The following is a 19009-nucleotide window of genomic DNA, read 5'->3' on the forward strand; positions in this document are numbered from 1 at the left end:
CCCCCTGGACTCATGGTATCTGATGGTCCCACAACCTGTTACATTAGCAAACCAAGCAGCTGGCTATATAAATATAAACATAGCTATAAGTAGGAAATAGGCCTCAGGAAGAAGATGCCTACACAGCTTAAATAAATCTGGGGGAGGTGGTGGAGGGCTACAGATACCTGGGGCTCGTGAATGACAGTGGACTGGACTGGAAATTTAACGCAGTCTGTGTACAGGAAAGGAATGAGCAGACTCTACTTCCTAAAGAAGCTCAGATTCTTTAATGTATGCAACAAGATGGTGGAGATCTTTTACCAGTCTGTTGTTTCCAGCATCAACCTTTTTTGCGACTGTTTGTTGGGGGAGCAGCACCAGACTGGACAAGAAATGTCAGGTGGGCTGGCTCTGTGATAGCTCTCAGGCTGGAGACCTTTGAGATTGTGGCAGCTGTCCTCCATCGTGGATACAACCCAGATCACCCCCTTCACCCCGCACTGAACAGACGGTGGAACGCCTTCTCCAACAGACAAGCTCCGCTGTTGAACACACAGATACAGGAAATCTTTCCTGCTCCATGCCATCATCCTGTACAATAACTCACTTTGATTATTACTGACAGTCATCTGAATCAAAATACTGACTTTCATTTCCACATTGCAACATTTGCACATTACTTTTAATTTAAGATAAGATAAGATAGGCTTTTATTGATCTCACATTGGAGAAATTCACTTGTCACATCGGCTCAGTAGTCAATAATCAGAAGAAGGTGCCAAAAGCAGGACAAGGTGCATCGGTTATATACAGTGTGTCCTCGTTTATACAGTGGATCAAAAAAAGAAGTAAATGAGAAAAATAAAAATACAAAATAGAAATAAGGCAGAGGATGTCTTATGTACATTCACGGTGACTTATGTACATATGTATTGACATATATTCAGGTGGCAATAGCAGCAGAAGTCACTTCTTTCGGGATTATTGCACAGTGTATTAAATAGAATTGCACATTAGTTATTGCACGTTGGTTATTACAGTTATAGTTACAGTTATAGTTACAGTTATAATGTTGTTATAATTACAGTTATAGTGCAGCATTGTATGATCTGATAGCAGCAGGGATGAATGATCTATTTGTGCCACACAGTTGCCACTAAAGTGTGTAGCTTTGGGAAATAGGTGTAGACATTTTTAGCGTATACTTTTCTGCTTTTCTGCTGTTGAGTTTCTCACCATTTGTTTTCTGTATGTTATGCAGCTGCCCAATAATTCCCCAATTATCTGATCAATAAAGTGTATTTTATGTTGTATGAGTTGCGCTGGGGTATTTGATGTTGGCCTCCACATCAAGCTCTTTATAAAATGATTTCTAAAAGCTTGTTTTTCCATCATTTCCTTTAACCTCTTCACAAATCCTGTAAAATAAGTCTCCTTTCAGTTTAATTGCCTTACCTGTGAAAATGTGAGGCTTTTTAAAACATCATTTTTTGCTTTTATTTGTTCAGTAACAAGTTTTGTACTTACGTTTCTTGCACCCTACCAGCCTATAACTTTATTGTTATTTGCAGCATGTCACTAACAGCCTATAGAGGTACTGTCATGATGTGTTTTGCCAGGGTGGGTGGGTGGGGGGAAAACACTCAAAGACAGGAGGCCGGCAGAATCACATGAAATGGTGTAGTTTAATTCAAAAGATTTTAACTTATAACACCGGGGAAAAAACGCAGAAAAACACAACAATGGACTTGGGGTGATAAATAAAAGCGAATACATGTATTTAGGGAGAAGTAATTCCTGGAGTGGCAACAGGTGAGACTTATGAACTGAATGTGGAACAGCTTTGAGGGATCACAGAGGGGGAGAGCTGAGTAAAGAATTGATAAAATAGAAGTAAACACAAGTAGAGTAGAGGGCCAGTTAAGAAAATATACAAACTGAACTTTCCCAAACACAAAAGTAACAAGCTATATTAGGATGAAAGGGACACATCAATCAGGGAGAGGTGTTACAAGAAAAAGAGGTAGTAAATGTTACATTAAGGAGAACAGAAGATTACCAACACTGCAAAAAGGGAACAAAAAGAATGTACATTTTTGTTCAAATTAGTGTATTTGTCCTTGATTTGACCAGATAAATAAGATTATCTGCCAATGCAATGAGTATTTTTACCCTTAAAAAAAGATAGATACACTGCACTTGAAATAAGATGATGGCGATAAGTTTAAGTGCAAAAATCTTACTCCATTGGCAGATAATCTTATTCACCTGCTCAAATCAAGGGGAAACACCCTAATTTCAAGAAAATTCTATTTACTTTTAGTTGCCTTTTGCAGTGAACATGATACATGATCTATAACAAAAAAGAAACATAGGAAACAGTGGAGCATAAATACATGTGAATCGTTTAATTTCATGTAAAGTAAAGAACAAAACCAGTAAATTAACATTAAATCCTTGAACTCATAGAATTTCAACTATAATTCTGCCATCTGATTATGCCACAGAGATGGTAGTGCAACATCAGTAACCAAGATACAGGCTCAATCTGAAAACCTTTATAGAGTAAGGACTCTTTAGCCAAAGTGGAAGCGCGTCAGCGGTTGCCATGATAAGTGCTGTCCGACTAGTGCGGTCAGTAAGGAAGGTGGTAGGAATAGAAGCCTGTATGCTCCTAGCCTGGCCAGCCAAACTGACTTACATGGTATACACAGCGTATCAGTCTGGTGAGGAGCTGGTAGAGCCCGATTTCAAAGGCGGGACTAACAGGGTCAGCGTCATCAGGTTAGAACCAATAGGATAACTACAGATGTGACGCAAAAAACTCCAAGCAACACGCTCTGTTTTTTTTTTCTACTTTATAGTCCGTGAAACATGTCATGCCATCGAGCAAACTCTCCAGTGAACATTTTTTTGACGCTTTTGTCTAAAGAAAAATCAGAGGATACATTGTGTCCTCACATCCCCTTTCCTAATCTTTCAAGGCACCAAGCAACAAAAATTTCCATAGTATCTTGACTGTTATGGTAGCAGGAAAGCGCTGCTGAATTATGGGTAATTCTGCAGCTGAGAGTTACGCATTGTTATGCCCCGCCTCCCAAGCCGTGATTGGTCCGGTCTGTTTTGGGTCGGAGGGAATGGAGCCTCACCAGACTGATTTACGCACCCTACTGTGGCTAGTTTTGCTTAGGAATCCTGCGACATCTCTTGCCGGTGCCGGTATCCCACAATCCTTTGCATGACATGACATATACATAAGCGCATACTTTGTAGTTCATTTTGGGAAGGCTGTAGGCCCAGATTTGACTCGCATCATCCATGTGCGTTTCCGTCACGTAATGACGTCGGAGTTAAAGCCTGTCCGATTTTGGCACAGCAGTCTGAAGCTCCTTTCCTCCTCACGATAGAGTTCTTACTGTTGACCCAGTCAAAAGTCTAGGAACAGGAGCTAGAAGCTATTATTAAGGGTATTCGGATGAAGCCTTCAATTTTTGTCTCTTGTTTTGAATATTATCCTGGGCCATGGTGAACAATATCACCATGTTTTACATAAGAAATACCACTATGATCATTTGCTTTGCTGTGTATATTGTGTTGCTGCCCAGGATGCAAATCACTCAGATGTAGACTTTCCTCGAAGTTTCCGGGAATGCACAAAGAGCAGCCAGTTAAACAGCGAGCAGGAAGGCAGCAGAGCAGGGAATAATTATTCAAGTAGATGCAGGTGAGTAGAGAGGCAGAAGGGATCGGGTGACCCTACTGGAGGGGAATGCAGAAGCAGGTGGCAGCTGCACAATAATATGATTGTTAGATTATTGGACCAGAGATAAAACCATGAATTATCATCACCGCTTTATTATTCTCCTGATATTGTCTTGTCAAAGAAAGAAGATTACAATTACCATGTTAAAGATGAAAACAAAACTACAAGGCAGCGTCCCACATCACAAGAGGCCCTGCAGTGAGGTAACATTCGTGCCTCATGGTTTGAGCAGCAGGCTGGTTCCAGGCACATTAACACTTTACCATTACTACCATGAAAAACAAACTCCCCTTTATAGTCTGGGAATTCTCTCCAGGGCTAATTTTTGGACTAATAAAAGACCATTCACTAATTGGAAAGAGACTTGGGGAATGTGTTGAGGTAGACGTCTGTCACCGAGCCAGTTAGAGTCTTAGTCACTGCTTTCTGACAGCAACACCAGAGCCAAGTAGAGTTTTCTTCATGCAAAGGCCAAGTGGAGATGTTTAGGACACGGGGCTGAAAGACCTATTTGTTTACATGAAACTGTACCCGAGCAGAGGAGTCATCTCTGCTGGCAGTAAAAGGCAGACAGAGTCACCTAGGTTTTGATTTAGGGGAAGTGCAGTCGTATAAATATTTGGGAAGCACTGGCAGAATTGTTATTGGCCCTGTGGTGAAAACCAGACTTTACGGAAAGCCGCTCATACACTTCTTCTTGGCTTCATGTGACTGTCTTGATTTGTTAACCCCTCAGCTCAAAGATGTCCACGTCTGTAACTTAAGATCTTAATGAATCATATCATGATTCCTTACAACCTGCTGTGATGTGTTGGGTTGAGTTGATTCGTTTGATTTATTTTACCAAGAGTCAATCCCAGAAAGACATTTGTTTTATTTCATGTAAAAGAAAAGCATAATTTGAGAAATCTGAGGAACCCGAGCCAGCAAGTGTATGACATTTTTGCTTCAAAAATGAGCTAAAACAATATGGAACATGTCTAAAAATGTTCTAATTAACTTTTAGTTAAATTGCCAGCTATGTATAAAAACTCTTAAGCATTTCAAGATCAGCAGCTAAGAAATTGGACCTTCTATTTAAAATGTACTGAATTAGCCTTTCAGGCTCTTACCTCAAACCATGATTAATATCCAACATAATTGATTTATTTATGGTTTTAAGAAAACTGTTTATAATGTTTATGGAAATTTCATGGAAAAATATCAAAGAATAGTCAAACGTTGTGAGCAGGATTGGGTTTAGAACCGGTTTTGAGGTCACACTCACCCAAGTTTCTTTTACACATGCAAAGTACAATAAATAGATTGTTAGAAACACAAAAATTGTTTTTCTCTGGAATGATCATTATAGTTGTTATCAAGTTTCTGATAAACAAGGCAGAATTTTGTCTTTACATAAACATTATAGTGTCTCTTTGATACTGCAACAAAGTGATGGAAATACACCACAAAAAAAAAACATCCAGGTTGAGCTTAAAGCTTGCAAATATGTCCAGCATGTTTGGTATTGAAAGTTAAGCTTCAGGTGGGGCTAAGAAATCAGTGTTTTTAAATAATTGTGTACTGGTCAACTACTTGAAAATCCAATAAATTAAAGCATTAAAAAATTGTATGGGCTTGAACTTTAACAATACCATGTTTGCAAAAACATTTTCTCATTTAAAAAAATAAATACATATATCTTGGAATTTCCAAACCTCGGTCACCTGGGGTTGCTGTCCCTATAGATTTAAATCTGGTCTAGATGATAAAGACACTACCACTTTTTGTGAAATGCTATCCAATTGGCATACATATGAGGTCAGTAGGATAAAAAAACATTAAATTAAGTAGTAGAATAAGAAACTCTGGGTTTATGCCTAGAGTTGGAGAAGATTTACGCTCCAAGTGTAGTCAAATGGCCAAAAGTACATTTACTCGGCTTGGTCTGGACACAGAGATCCATTATCTGGCCAGTTCCCGGTGAGCTCCAACACTTTCAAAGTTTTCAATCAGTAAGCATTTTTTTCAAAGAGAATGGCAGACGAATCCATAAGCATGTAACATATGAGCAATGTGTCCTAAACAATTATGGACGTCATTGTTTTCATGCTGAAATCAGAAATGATCTTAGCTAACACATGAAATTTAGGGCTGAACAGGTACTGCTTTTATTCTATTCTTCTATTGTGTCTTAGTTACAAATGGGTATTAAAGCAATCGTGCAACACATACTAGACCTGTAGGATATGACCAAGCGTTGGAAGGAGGACTCACAGACTGCAGCCTGCAGCGGGTGTTTAATTTTTATTCCTCCCTGCAGATGAAAGTGCATTGTGCAGAATTTGGATTATAGTTAAAAAATATATATATTTACATAAACAAAAATCTGATGAAAAATTAATTTAAAAAGAATCTTCAAATAATCAAACTGAGAAGACATCACTAGGCTCCTCGCTCATGTTGAATTAATACATTAATACTGTTGTAAAATTGATACAACCACAATGTAAATAAATTGTTTGGTTACGCATGCATGTTCTTTTGTTAAATGTTGTTGCACAGAAAACATTCCTGGAGAGTGCATCAAAAACAGAGCATCCTACAACTTGTTTATATAACGCTACGGAGGCCTCCCGCTCTGGTTTGACAGTCTGCCCAGAAAAAAAACACCTGAAGGTAAGATGAAAATGAACAACACTCACCACCTGACAATCCTTCATATTAACACCAAGCAAATAACAAGCCATCAGAATCATTGTGCACACAGTACAGCACAACACAAACAAAGCAACACAATTATGCCAGCCGATCCGCTGTAACAAACAAAAAAAAAGGGTAATCATTGGTTGTTTGTCTGTACTGTTTGCAAGATACCTACCTGAAGGCATGAGTTACCCAATGACAGGACCCATATGGGTCCAGCTTTTTGCTCAGAGTTTTCCTACACTAGAACTACAACAGCAGTTAACATTTTAGCATGTTGTAACACAATCCAATCTGAGGCGCATTGGTCGGCTCATTCTCAAGATCCATTTGGGCCCCATATGTAAATGTTGGACGGAATAAAATAAGTGCCTGTTCTCTCAAACTTAAATAAATCATTTTCAGGTTTCTGACCGTCCTTGCAATGAACTGGCAAGATGTCCAGGGAGCACACCCGACTTCTGGAATAGGAACTACAGTCCCCCTTCCCCCTAATGACCCTGAATAAGATTAAACGGGTACATAATAAGAGTGAGCGAGATTTCTGAATAAGCCATCAGCAGAGCAGAGACCCTCCCTAACACATATTTAAACATCACGCACACATGGATATGCGAACACTCATATACTCACAAAACATATGCTGTCCGTCTGAATCAGGTTATTAATTGAAGCCAAATGTCTTTAAGTCTACAGAGAGTACAGATAGGGAGAGACAAAAAGGAATTTAGAAATGTATAAGTGAGGGCTAACAGGGAGTGGAGTGGGAGAAGAAAAAAATATGGTTAGTACTTCCATGCTAAATAACCGAGTAAATTCATCTAAATAGATTAAGAATTTTTTTTTGTTAATGTTTACATTAAAAACGAGTATTAGTAAGGATGTAGTTATTACGTAACTTTAAAAGATCTGTGTTTATTCAACACTCTGTGACTATGACATAAGCACACATTTCCATTTTATTTGTTTAAAGCTTATATGAAAGATTTAGTTTCATGAGCCTGGATGATTCCCCCAACGATGACATTGCATAAACTAGCCCACCTGACATCTGACGTTTGCACCTTCATCATATCATGAAAACATATTTCATCACCAGTAAACCCAATAGAATTAAGTGAAATCCAACACAGGGAGGCAGGGTCCAACTTTTAATGTAATCCACGTGTATTTACCGCTGTCACAGATCTAATCCGCGGTGTGTCATCTGCTCAAATCCCATGTGTTTAGCTGTTGTTTGCAAAATCCCCAACACATTACAGTTCATGTCCAGCGTTATAGAAACAGAACATTTCCTGCAGCTGGTGCTACTCACAGCTCCTCTGTTTGTTGTCTGCTTTCTGTCACCTTGAAGAAACACACAAATACACTTATCATATGTTTTTGTGACAGTTTGGAACTGAATGAAATCTCACGTTTTTTAATTACTCAGTGTGGGAATTCTCAGCTTCTTTATAAACAGATGATCTAATTTAAACAATCAACCGCCCCGGGTATAATGGAAGGCACTTACAATCAACTAATATGTGTTGCATGAAATGACATAAAGTCTTAAAAATTACATTAATTAATCAATCATTGCCTCAGGGGTTTTTAAGACATGACATCTATTTACTTCTTGGTATTGTCCCTAGTAATCAAGAAATATAAGATCTACCAACATTAGAAAATCTTTGTCTGTAAAGTCAGATTATTGCAGAAAATATATCTCCAGCATATCTGAAATATCATTATTATGTGTTTTTAAAGGTTTTAAGCTTCCTCCAGATATTATTTAAACATTTTTGATTGACTAATTAGCTGAATGCACAAACAAATTCATATTACAGATGCAAAACTTTAACTAGATTTTTGATTAAATTAAATTAATCGATCATTTTAAAGTGGGGTTTGGATAATAATCCCCCACAACAGCTTCTGCATGTTCTGAGAGAAACTCCCTCTAAAATTTAAACTGAAGAAATTAAATGGAACTACATAAAAGTGGTGCACTGGTGAGAAAAAAAGAAACAATTAATTAATTGTGCTACTAAGCTGATATCTTGTTTAAACAATCTAAATAAGACTACAGATAGAAGTGCTTATGTAATAGAGCCACCATATGGTAAAGACTGGCAATTGCAGGTATTATTATAATCTAGTTCAGGCTTTGGACAGTGACTTACAAAAGTATTCCCACCCGTTAAACTTTTTTTCTCATCCACAAAATTACATTTATTTTTTTAGGGATTTCGTTTTATTGACATACATAGGGTAGGGCATAAATTTGAAGTGAACTTAAAACTGAACACTGTCTTCATCTTGTTAACATATAACCACCAGATTTTTTTGCTTTACATTTTCAGTTAGCTCCCTTTACTGTGATACCCCTAAATTAAATCCAAATTGGGGAAATTAAATAAACATGTGTACCGGTACTTTATTTTCAGTAAAACCCTGCATGGGAGGCAGCAAACGTCGGGAAAAAGGTTTCTTTGGTCAGATGACACCACAACTACATGCAAAACCCTTCGTGTGGCAGAAAACTAACTCTAAATCTGACCACACCATCCTTTCCTTGCAGAAACAAGGAAGGTGGACAAAGTTGACCGAACTTTTGAGTTTAACTACAGGGTTTAACTGATGCTTTGAGTTTAGCTATAGTTAGGGCTAAAATTATTATTAACCCTGGCAGATTTAGGTTTAAAGTAATCTTTTAAGTTTAACAACATGTTGTTTCTGATAGACGTAATATTAAAATTTTGGAGCTTGAACTTGGATTAGAGAGATAAAATGACAAGGGAATGAAAGATTAAGGAGATGGCAAGCAGGTAGTCCAGCCTCAGACTTGGAGCTCATCACCGAAGATGAATCATCCAAATAATATTGGACACGTGCAGAAGGAAATATGTGATTTAAATATTGTCTTTCTCTACTCAAAATAAGGTTATGCATAAGAAAATCATAAACAAAATATGCAGATCCCTATAAACGTTTGTTGTTTTGACAGCAGAAATAGAAAAATGAAGAGGACGGGAAAAATTTTGACATGGTGTTTAGTGAAAAGCAGTGGAGCCAGAAACATTTATTTGAAAAACCAGTTTACTTCTGTTCTGACATTGCAAAATAAAGTACTATTCTGGTCAGGTGTTTACATTTTTCCTAATTTTACTGTTGTTTATGTTCTCCACATATTAGGTGTATTTCTTTTCCCTTTTGGTTTAGTGTCTTAGTTTATTCTTGTGTTCTATTCGTTGTACATTTGCAGTTCTGTCTTATAGAGCTCTGTTACATTTTCCTCTCTAGTTAAATGTTTCCTTGTGTTTTAGTTCAGCTCCTCTGTCTCCCTCACTCCACCCACTTTCCTTCTGCCTCAGCTGCTCCACATAATCTCCTGATTAACTCACCTGCATTCTATGTCATTCTCCACTCTTCCCTCGTCTTACAGGATCCTTTAGTTTTGTTTCCTGTTTCACTCACACCAGTCCTATGTCCTGTTCCCTTTATAACAATAGCGTAAATCCTTATTTTTTATTGGTAATACCACCTCTGCCTCTGGTTCTAGGCTGCACTGATATGTACGTTTTGAAGTTTTTTTTTACTGAGTTTGAATTGTGTTCCATGAAAAAGTACGTTGCAGAAGTTGACTTTTCAGATAAATGCATGAACAAGATTTACAGCAACATCAGAAGGAGAGTTAGGACGGATTTTGGAGATGTTCTTGAAATGATAGAAGAATGATTGAAGGAGGTCTAGCAGAGATGTTCCATGTGACTTTTAAATGTAAAATAAGGCTCAAATCTAACACCAAGATTGGTTACTACAGAAGCAAGGGGGATGCTATGGCCAGAGAAAATATGGTGGTAATAGATGATGAGTGAATTTGATGCAGAATACCACTTAGGAGTAAAAAGTATCTGTAAATTGTACCTTGATCACACAGTTCCTAGTAGCCATCATCATGCTTCTGGCACATTTCTAGCTCAATATTTGACTGTTCATCTTGGCAGAGTAAGTTGAGCTCATTTAAATTGGTTGGTTTGCTGGCAGGAACCTAGCTTTCAAATGTAGTTCCCAATTTTTTAAGCTTTGAGCTTCAGGCTTAATCTGCTATAGCTATTCTTAAACAAATTGAACGTGTCTTTGGGGTCATCCCACAACTAGAATATCAATTGTGCCCAAGTTTCAACCATTAAGATTGGTGGTTAAGTTGAATAATTTGGAAGATAGTCCTCATTTGTCATTATTCTGGCGACTTTGTCGTTTGAATTAGTGCCACACCAACCAAAAAACAGGCCCACAGCACAATGCTGCCACTACATTTTCAATTCCTGTTAAATTATTTACACAATCTTGAGGCCAAATAGCTCCATCGTTGTTTTATCTGTTAAACCTCTTTTCAGAGGTTTGTTATTTCAATGTGTGCTGCTGCAAATTTCTGATGAACTTCAATGTGTTCATTTTGCACCAGGTTTGTTTTCTTGGTCTGAAACCTTGCAGTTTATAATAATGTCCAACTCTGTTCTCTGTGGACAGTGATCGAGCCATGCCATGGTGATTCTTAGTTAATTTCCTGTCATCTGAGGGGAGCAGTCTGGGTCAAATGATTAAAAGGCTTGGACACAACTGGGTGATTTAACAGGACAATGGGAAATACATTTTAAAATTGGCTTGGAATAGAAAAAGGAGAGTAACATTAAGATGTCGGGAAGCGATGACATTAAATAATCTAAATAGTTGCGGACAATATTTAAAAACCAGGTCAATGCGAGGGCAGCATCACATAAACTTTACCAATTCTGTCAAGAAACCTGATTAAATATCCAGTTGGAATTATACTCAACAGATGTGTGGCCTTCAAATATGCTGAAAACATCAGGGAGGATCAGCAGGTGCTGCAGTGAGTATACATCATTTGTAACAATGTTATGATACCATGTGAAGCAGATACTGCTTATCTGAACCTTACATTACCCCTTTCACTGTACAAGCCTGTATGTATCTGTAGCTCATCAGAAAAACTACGTGTTATTTGTCTACAATAGTCATGTTTTCTCAACTAGACTAAGAATGGTGTGCTAATCTCCCACCTAGCCATTGGTGGGAAACATGTCGCCAAAAGACAACAGATACAGTGTTCATGGTTTCCTGGGTAATGAGGGGAAGTTTTCACCCGTGTTAGATTAGGAGGTGTCTGAAAAGTCACTCTGTTCTCAGGGTCCTTGTGAGAAAGTTTTGTTGTTTTTGTACTCAAAGCATGCAGTATTGGTTGCATAGAGGACACAAACTGCTATGTAGGATTTATGAAAAAAAATATATATTTCAGCAAATCAGTGACAAAACAGGATACTGGCACTCTATTTATATGGGCCTACTATTTTGTTCCCTGTTCATCAAAGTCCATAGATTAAGAAAAAAGATAATAATGAACAGAAAGGGCACAATTGACATTCACGTGGGCTTCAGATCATAAAAGCATTATAGAATCAGAATCAGAATCAAGTTCATTGCCAAGTAGGTTTGCACTTACAAGGAATTTTACTTGGTGTTGTTGGTGCAGGCAATATATATATATATATATATATATATATATATATATATATATATATATATATATATATATATATATATATATATATATATATATATATATATATATACAGAACTATAGCTATGTACACAGTAGACTGTGTGTTAATGTAACGCAAACGGTCTGGAGATGCTACGTTGGTGTAGCTTGTAAGTCCTGAATGGGGGCGAGAGGCAGTGTCAAAGGTCACGGGCGGCTCTTGGCCTTGTTGATAAGGCTGGTAGCGGATGGGATAAAGGTGTTCTTGTGGCGTGTGGTTTTGGTCCTGATGGACCGCAGCCTCCTGCCAGAGGGAAGTGACTGAAATAGTCTGTGACTGGGGTGCGAGGGATCAGCCACAATCTTCCCTGCACGCCTCAGAGTCCTGGAGAGATGGAAGATTGCAGCCAATCACCTTCTCTGCAGACCGGATGACATGCTGCAGTCTGCCCCTGTCCTTGGCGGTATCACCAGCGTACCAGATGGTGATGGAGGAAGTGAGGATGGACTCAATGATGGAGGAGTAGAACTGCACCATCATTGTCCTTGGCAGGTTGAATTTCTTCACCTTCTGCAGGAAGTACATCTTCTGCTGGGCTTAGTTGTAAAACAAAACAAAAAAAGTGCGCACCAACACACCGTGGCTGCCGTCCGCGGCGCCATCCTGGAATAAGAGAGAATGAAACGGTGGATAAAGAATCAAAATAAGGTTTAAATAGCATCTACACAAAGTTGTAGACCAATGCATGAGTAAAACACATTACAAAGTGCAGTAAAGTATGAAGTAGATAACAACAACGAGGAAGACTTAATGAAGATAGAACAGCCCTCTCCGCTTACAGATGCTATCCAGTGTGTTTCCTTACTGAAAATGTTAAACTAACAATAAAAACACAGCTCAATAAGCAATTATAGATTTCAACTGCAGGATTTGAAAACAATACAAAGTTTCTTAAAGCGCACAGAAGACAAAAAGCTGACAATCATGCTTTGTGTGTATTTGGATTTATGACATCAAGAGGCACAAGAATCAAAACCTTACCTGCAATCTGAATGGCAAGAAAAACATTTTCATTTAATACAGTGATTGGCTAAAACTTACCTTTGGTAGGCAGGCAATAGGTGTCGCTTTGTCCAATCAGCTCAAAGAACTCTGCTTAAAATCCCTCCTTTCCCCAAACGGATTCGATGGGGCAGTCCTTGATTGATAATGTGCAGAATGGAGAGTGCGACACAATCTGGCTTGCCAGGTTACAAGAATCAAGCTAATCATCTGAAACTGGTCATTTATAAAGCAGATGAGCCCCGTTTTACAGATTTGACTTATGTATTTGTGTTTCAAGGGGCAGTGATGACCCCCCAAGCCATGAAAGAAGCTCCTGTGGATAGAGAAACTGAGACAAATGATAATGACAATGATCCGCATCAGAACAACATGATCAGCTTGTATTCCTGTTTGCTCTGCTCCATATGAATAGTTGCCATGCTTATTATTATTAAGCAATTTAACGCTCCAAACATTTTAAATGTAAGTATTTTGTTTTGTTGAATCCAATGTAGGTGATATTTTTTTATTTATTTATGTATTTTACAGGGATCATGCAATTTAACAGAGATGCACAAAGAGTTTATAGCTAGACCTAATCCAAATCTCCTGTGCCTGGTTGGGCCTTTAAATTAAATATGTAGGGATCCTGCTACAGGTTTATACGTGTTCAGTTAAAATTCAAAAACACTTATTTTCTCTGTAGAACTAATAAAGTATATGTGAACTTGAGTTGAACATGAACATACATGAACTACCAATCAAAGGTTCTCTCTCTCTCTCTCTCTCTCTCTCTCTCTCTCTCTCTCTCTCTCTCTCTCTCTCTCTCTCTCTCTCTCTCTCTCTCTCTCTCTCTCTCTCTCTCTCTCTCTAGGTGTGATCGCAGTGATGTCATTGTTAAAATTAACATTATTATTTTAGAGCGTCTCGTCAAAATAAACATCAGAGTCATGTTTGTGGCTGTGTTTTTTTTTTTTTTTTTTTTTTTTTTTTTTTTTTTTTTTGATGAAAATCCAGATTCCTCCGGTATTGGCATTGGTTTTGCCTCTCATAATATGGCGGACGCGCTGACGTACCGTCTCTATGGGCAACCATTGGCGGCCAAGCCAAGTGACGGGAAAGACAGTGTTTACATTTTCGTATCGTTAGGGGGCAGCACTGCGCATACAATGAACAGTCCTGTTGGAAAGTTTGTAGAAGAAGAGAAGCCGGATGTTTTGGGGACCAGCTGGGAAAGAGGATAGATATTTTTTTCTCCAGAAGTTGCGCATTTATAACTCCCAGTGTTTCAAAGGAGTAATTAGCACGTTCCGGGAGGTAAAGACCACAAGTTGTCCGTATTGTTCCCGTTCCTTTAGTTCCTATTCGAAACGTAGTTTGTGTCTGCTATCTCTAGTTTATGACTGCGAGACAACTTCGGTTTTAAGTTCCCCTCGATATAAAACAAATGGCTCTACAGGAGAGAAAACTTTGACAAAGGATAATTTGGAACAGAATGTTTGTTTACATTTAAAACGTTCAGTCTCTGAAACAGATTCCGAAGACACGGGTTAGTTTGTTTTCAAAAACATCCCACCTAATATGAGCAGTTTGCGTTTTCAGTGATCGGCACCTGTTTTTTTTCTTCTTTTTTTTTTTTGTACTTTCAGAAGAAAAATGTCAAATAATCCCAAAAAGAAAAAACGAAACAAGTTGTCCTCAACTTCACGCGAAGACGAAACGGTGAGATATTGTTTAGTTTGTTCAGATTTTATGTTTGTAAGTAGTGCTAACGGTCAGCGAGTATTAACATTGTATGCTACTACTGTGTTAAAATATACATAAAATCCATTACCTTCATGGAGAGTTTTGCAAGTAAAAAAAAAAAAAAAAAAGAGATCAAATTACTTTATATTACTTAATAAATCTAGTAATGTATCTTAAATACAACAATTGCATCTTCTTCACAAGAATATTTATATGTTTTCAGGATGCAAAACGCCAAGATGGTACCCCTGTAAGGAGAGGGGACAAAAGAAGGAAGGATAACACGTGTTATAAGAGGTAGCTACACCGGACTTAGATTAAACTTTAATAACAAACAAAGGACACCAGACTTCTTTTCAGCACTGGTCTGCACTGTAGAGAGCCTACATTTTTCAATGCTCATTTGTCACAAAACAATTTAGCATTTTCCAAGGCAATGTTTCTGTAATTATAATTACCCATGCAAACAGGCAAATGTCTGAATGGTTATAACAGGAATAAAGGTGCAGGTAAATGTTATTCTGAACATTTTAACCTCAGCCTAACATTAGATTTGGAAAATGTTGATTGTTTTAGTTGATTTCTTTTGTCTCTTTTCATTTCTTGTTTTAGACGCATTGCATCACATTTGCTGTCTTGTAAGAAATTCCATACTGTCGTTATTTATCAAAACAAATATGAAGGTAAAATGAAGAAGCTGTGTGTCAATAGAGACCAAGTGCACCCTTTAAATGTGGGGATTTTAGCTTGTGTCGCAGGTACTTTTTGACGTAGCCGTGTGCTGCATGAGTCAGTTTCAGTCCCTCTCTTTCTGATATTTTTTTTTTTTTTTTTTTTTTTTTAGAGTTATGTGGTCTAAAGTAGGGCTATCTGTTTCTTCTTTGTTATCTGCTTTTAATGTCCAGGTTCATTGCAAGCAGAATAGTATTCTGGTTGCTGTAGTTTTGCCAAACATATTTGCCTTACCAAGGGAGGCTTTATACCTATAAATTATCTCTTGACGCCCAATTATATTGATTAAATTATTTGTTGCAGTTAAGGTGCTAGATACTAATTGATGCCAAGCAAGACAGAGTAAAAGGGGAAAGAGGGGAAACAACATGAACAAAGTAAAAGCAAGAGAGAAAGGACAGGGACACAAAGAAAACATATAGGCAAAAATGACAGAACCCGACAACCAGTTACTACAGAAAAACAATCCTCTGACGGTAACCATGGGGAAACTGTGGAAAGAAAACCACAAACACCTGCAAAGAAACAAAAATAACTAAGAAAAAAACAAAACCACAGACACAACATTTGCATCAAGGACATGGAATGAAACTGCTGATTCAGAGAACTACAGGGCAACACAGTTACTGTATTTTAAGTGCATAAATGTTTGTGTGCACATGCAAAAAAAAAAAGGTTGTGAAGGCCTGAATTGTGCTCAGTGACGGGTGCAGAGGGCCATTACCATCCCCCCTCCAGGCATTAGAAGCAAGCAGTGTGGACCCCGAGACCCAGGAAACCAGCAGCTGCAAGGAGCTCAGAGGCCATGCAGTCCACCAAGGGTACAGCAGAGGAGGGCTTTGGGGCAGAAACGTTGTGGCCATAGAGCGGAGACGAGGCAGTAACCAGTAGCAACAACCTACCAGATAACTGTAAAAGTGCTGAAACTCTAAGTTCCTTTAAATCAAGGTTAAAAACCTATTTGTTTAGACTTGCCGTTGAAAGTTAACTGAAACATTGGATGAAGTCTCTAGTCTAGCTTATCTTGACCTGCTGCTCCTGTCCGACTGCAATGTTGCTATCTGTTGTATGTTTTATTTCTTATATTCTGTTCATGTATAGCACTTTGATTTGTCTCCTTACTGAAAAGTGCCTGCCTCTCCTTAATAACCCCGCTGGCCACCCATGCAAGAGTTAGGTGTGGAATCCAGAGACCTGCATGCCCAAGGCCCCCAGCCTGATATCAAGAGGACGGGCCCCCTAGATTTTATTTAGGATTTTTAAAGGTTGCAGATGCAATGTGCGCTTTGGAGGTCAAGACTAGTTAAAGTACTATACAAGTACAAGGCATTTACCATTTACTTACCATATACCATAAATTAGACTTCCGATCAGACTTTTCATATTGGAAATGTCATGTTATTTGTTTAAAATTAGAAGCTACGCCGTGTTGGTCGTTCACATAATACCCATTGTAATATTTGTGACAAATTGTGAAAAAGCTCTAAGTCTGTATGTTTTTGAACAATAATTATTTCATTTAAATGTTCTGAGTTTAAATATTTGTTTTTGATTGTATTTTTGTTTTCTTGTCCAACAGCCGCACAAAAGAACAGAGAAAATCTGCTAAAGATGGTTCCCGCAGCGCCCGGCAGATTAAAAAAGCCGTCTACAGGCTGCCGACAACAAAACTTAAAGAACTGAAAGCCGCACGTAAAGAAGAGCAGCTTAAAAACAGCAGGTGCGCGCAATTTCACGGGGAAGGCTGCTCCAGCACAGCAGGAATTGCCAGTGGAGTTAAAACTGTGGAAAGGGAACAGTCAAAGCCCGTTAAGACAAGCTGCGCAGCCTCACCCAGTCCGACAACAGAGAAGACTCTGAAAGACAAATCAGATAAAAGGTGCTCTCGGAGCAGCTATTCTGAATTAAAGCATCAGCGAATGAGTTGCAAGTTAGATGCTGCTACACCCAAAAACCGTCAGGGTTTGGAGAAGAAGATTGGACCGGCAAGAGAACGGCTTACAACGACATACGACAGTAGCAACACTAAGACCCAAATAAATTGTCAGCATAGCAGGAGCAGTTGTATGGATGCAAAAGGTTCCCCTGCTACGGTCCCAGTGGAGTCTTGCATTTCATCCAGGCCCTCTACCTTAGGAAAGAGTCTTAACAAGTGGAGGAGCTTCACTTCAACCCCCGAAAGCAACAAATCGCCATCGTCTAAAACAGAGTACCCACCACTCACTCCGAAACAAATAAGCGCTCTAAAGTTTGTGCCTTTTAAATTCAGGATACCGAGAAAGGTTAAGGCTGGACCTTCGCCCAGCTCAGATGGAAATAATAATAATAATAATAATGCTTCTTCAAACCAAAACCTCAAGCTTACGGGTAACAACGATGGCTTTGGAGTTGTAGCGAAGAATGCTGAGCCAGGAACTGGGAAACCTGGCAGAGTTCTGGCAGGCTCCTTCTTATTCTCCATTTAAAGAGCAAAATAGGAGATCCTCTTTGCCTGACCAGCTCCCACCAGAGCACCCACCAGCAGGAGATGCAAACTGTGACCGATCATTTGACCAGGTGAAAAAGGAAAAAAAGAAAAACATTAACCTTAGCATAAAATTAGCTTTTTTTTAATTTTATTTTATTTCTGTCCAAAAAATGTGTTTCTTCAGGGTCAAGTGGTTGAAGAGCTGCATCTTGCTCGGTCTGAGAAGAGGCTGGAGGTAGATGTGATGCAGAGCTACGGTGAACTCACCGGCATGGACATAGATTTTCCTGAGGAAGGAGCAGCAGAGTATTGTGAGTTTCACTGTTTTTGCTCAAACATCATTAAGGCTGGAAAAAATGTAAGTAAATGTCTAAATGAAATGTCTGGTAGTTTGGCTGGATATACCTGCAGTTGATGAATTTGATCTGTTTTGGCTTTAAAAAAACATAACTAATGACATTATGGTAGTCATTAAACAGGGCTTTTTGTTGCTTTAACACGGTAATGTGCTTCCAGTTGTTTAAAAAAGACAAATGAAGCAAATGTTAAGCAAGCAAAGGTATTAAAGGCACTTAAATCTTATCCCATCATGTCACATTACAGAAACAAACTTCAATATATTTAATTATATCTAGATAGATCAACACAAAGTAGCACGACTGTGAGGTGAGAATAAATCTGGATCCATTTAGACTCTGCTCCCCTGAGACACTACTTTGTTGAAACGGCTTTTTTTCTGCAATTACAGCTGCAAGGCTTTATAAGTATCTCTCTCAGAGCTTTGTGGAGCTTTTTCTTGTGGGCTGTGATCTCTGAATGTCCTGCAGCATCACCTGAGGCCTCTTGCCTGCTTCTCTGATTAGTGCCATGGTGGTTAGTTTAGTTTTGCCATTTCTTGGTTTTTGTCATGTCCTTTCCATTTTCAGCTGACTAACAGTCTAACGGAGCTCTGTGGGATGTTCAAATCTTGGGGTTTTGTTTTAAAATCTAACTCCGCTTTAAACCTCCTCACAACTTTATCTGTTGTGGTCCTTGGCCATC

The 19009-nt window shown here is 38.5% G+C and overlaps 1 protein-coding gene across 3 annotated transcripts in view; it reads left to right on the forward strand.

Moving 5' to 3' along the window:
• The first annotated feature begins 14199 nt into the window (after window positions 1–14199).
• Window positions 14200–19009, forward strand: part of swt1 (SWT1 RNA endoribonuclease homolog) — a 42343-nt gene continuing 37533 nt past the window's right edge. Inside the window, exons 1-5 of one of the 3 annotated variants that reach the window (XM_036140933.1) lie at window positions 14200–14572; window positions 14673–14745; window positions 14993–15066; window positions 17081–18057; window positions 18153–18279. In XM_036140933.1, the coding sequence (XP_035996826.1) occupies window positions 17902–18057; window positions 18153–18279 (283 nt within the window). In that variant the 5' untranslated portion in view covers window positions 14200–14572; window positions 14673–14745; window positions 14993–15066; window positions 17081–17901. Of the gene's footprint in view, window positions 14746–14992; window positions 15067–17080; window positions 18058–18152; window positions 18280–19009 lie in introns of all 3 variants that reach the window. The other 2 variants (XM_036140934.1, XM_036140935.1) reach the window with 2 other exon arrangements.

The sequence above is a fragment of the Fundulus heteroclitus genome, chromosome 9 (assembly GCF_011125445.2).
Source record: "Fundulus heteroclitus isolate FHET01 chromosome 9, MU-UCD_Fhet_4.1, whole genome shotgun sequence".
Classification (NCBI taxonomy): domain Eukaryota; kingdom Metazoa; phylum Chordata; class Actinopteri; order Cyprinodontiformes; family Fundulidae; genus Fundulus; species Fundulus heteroclitus.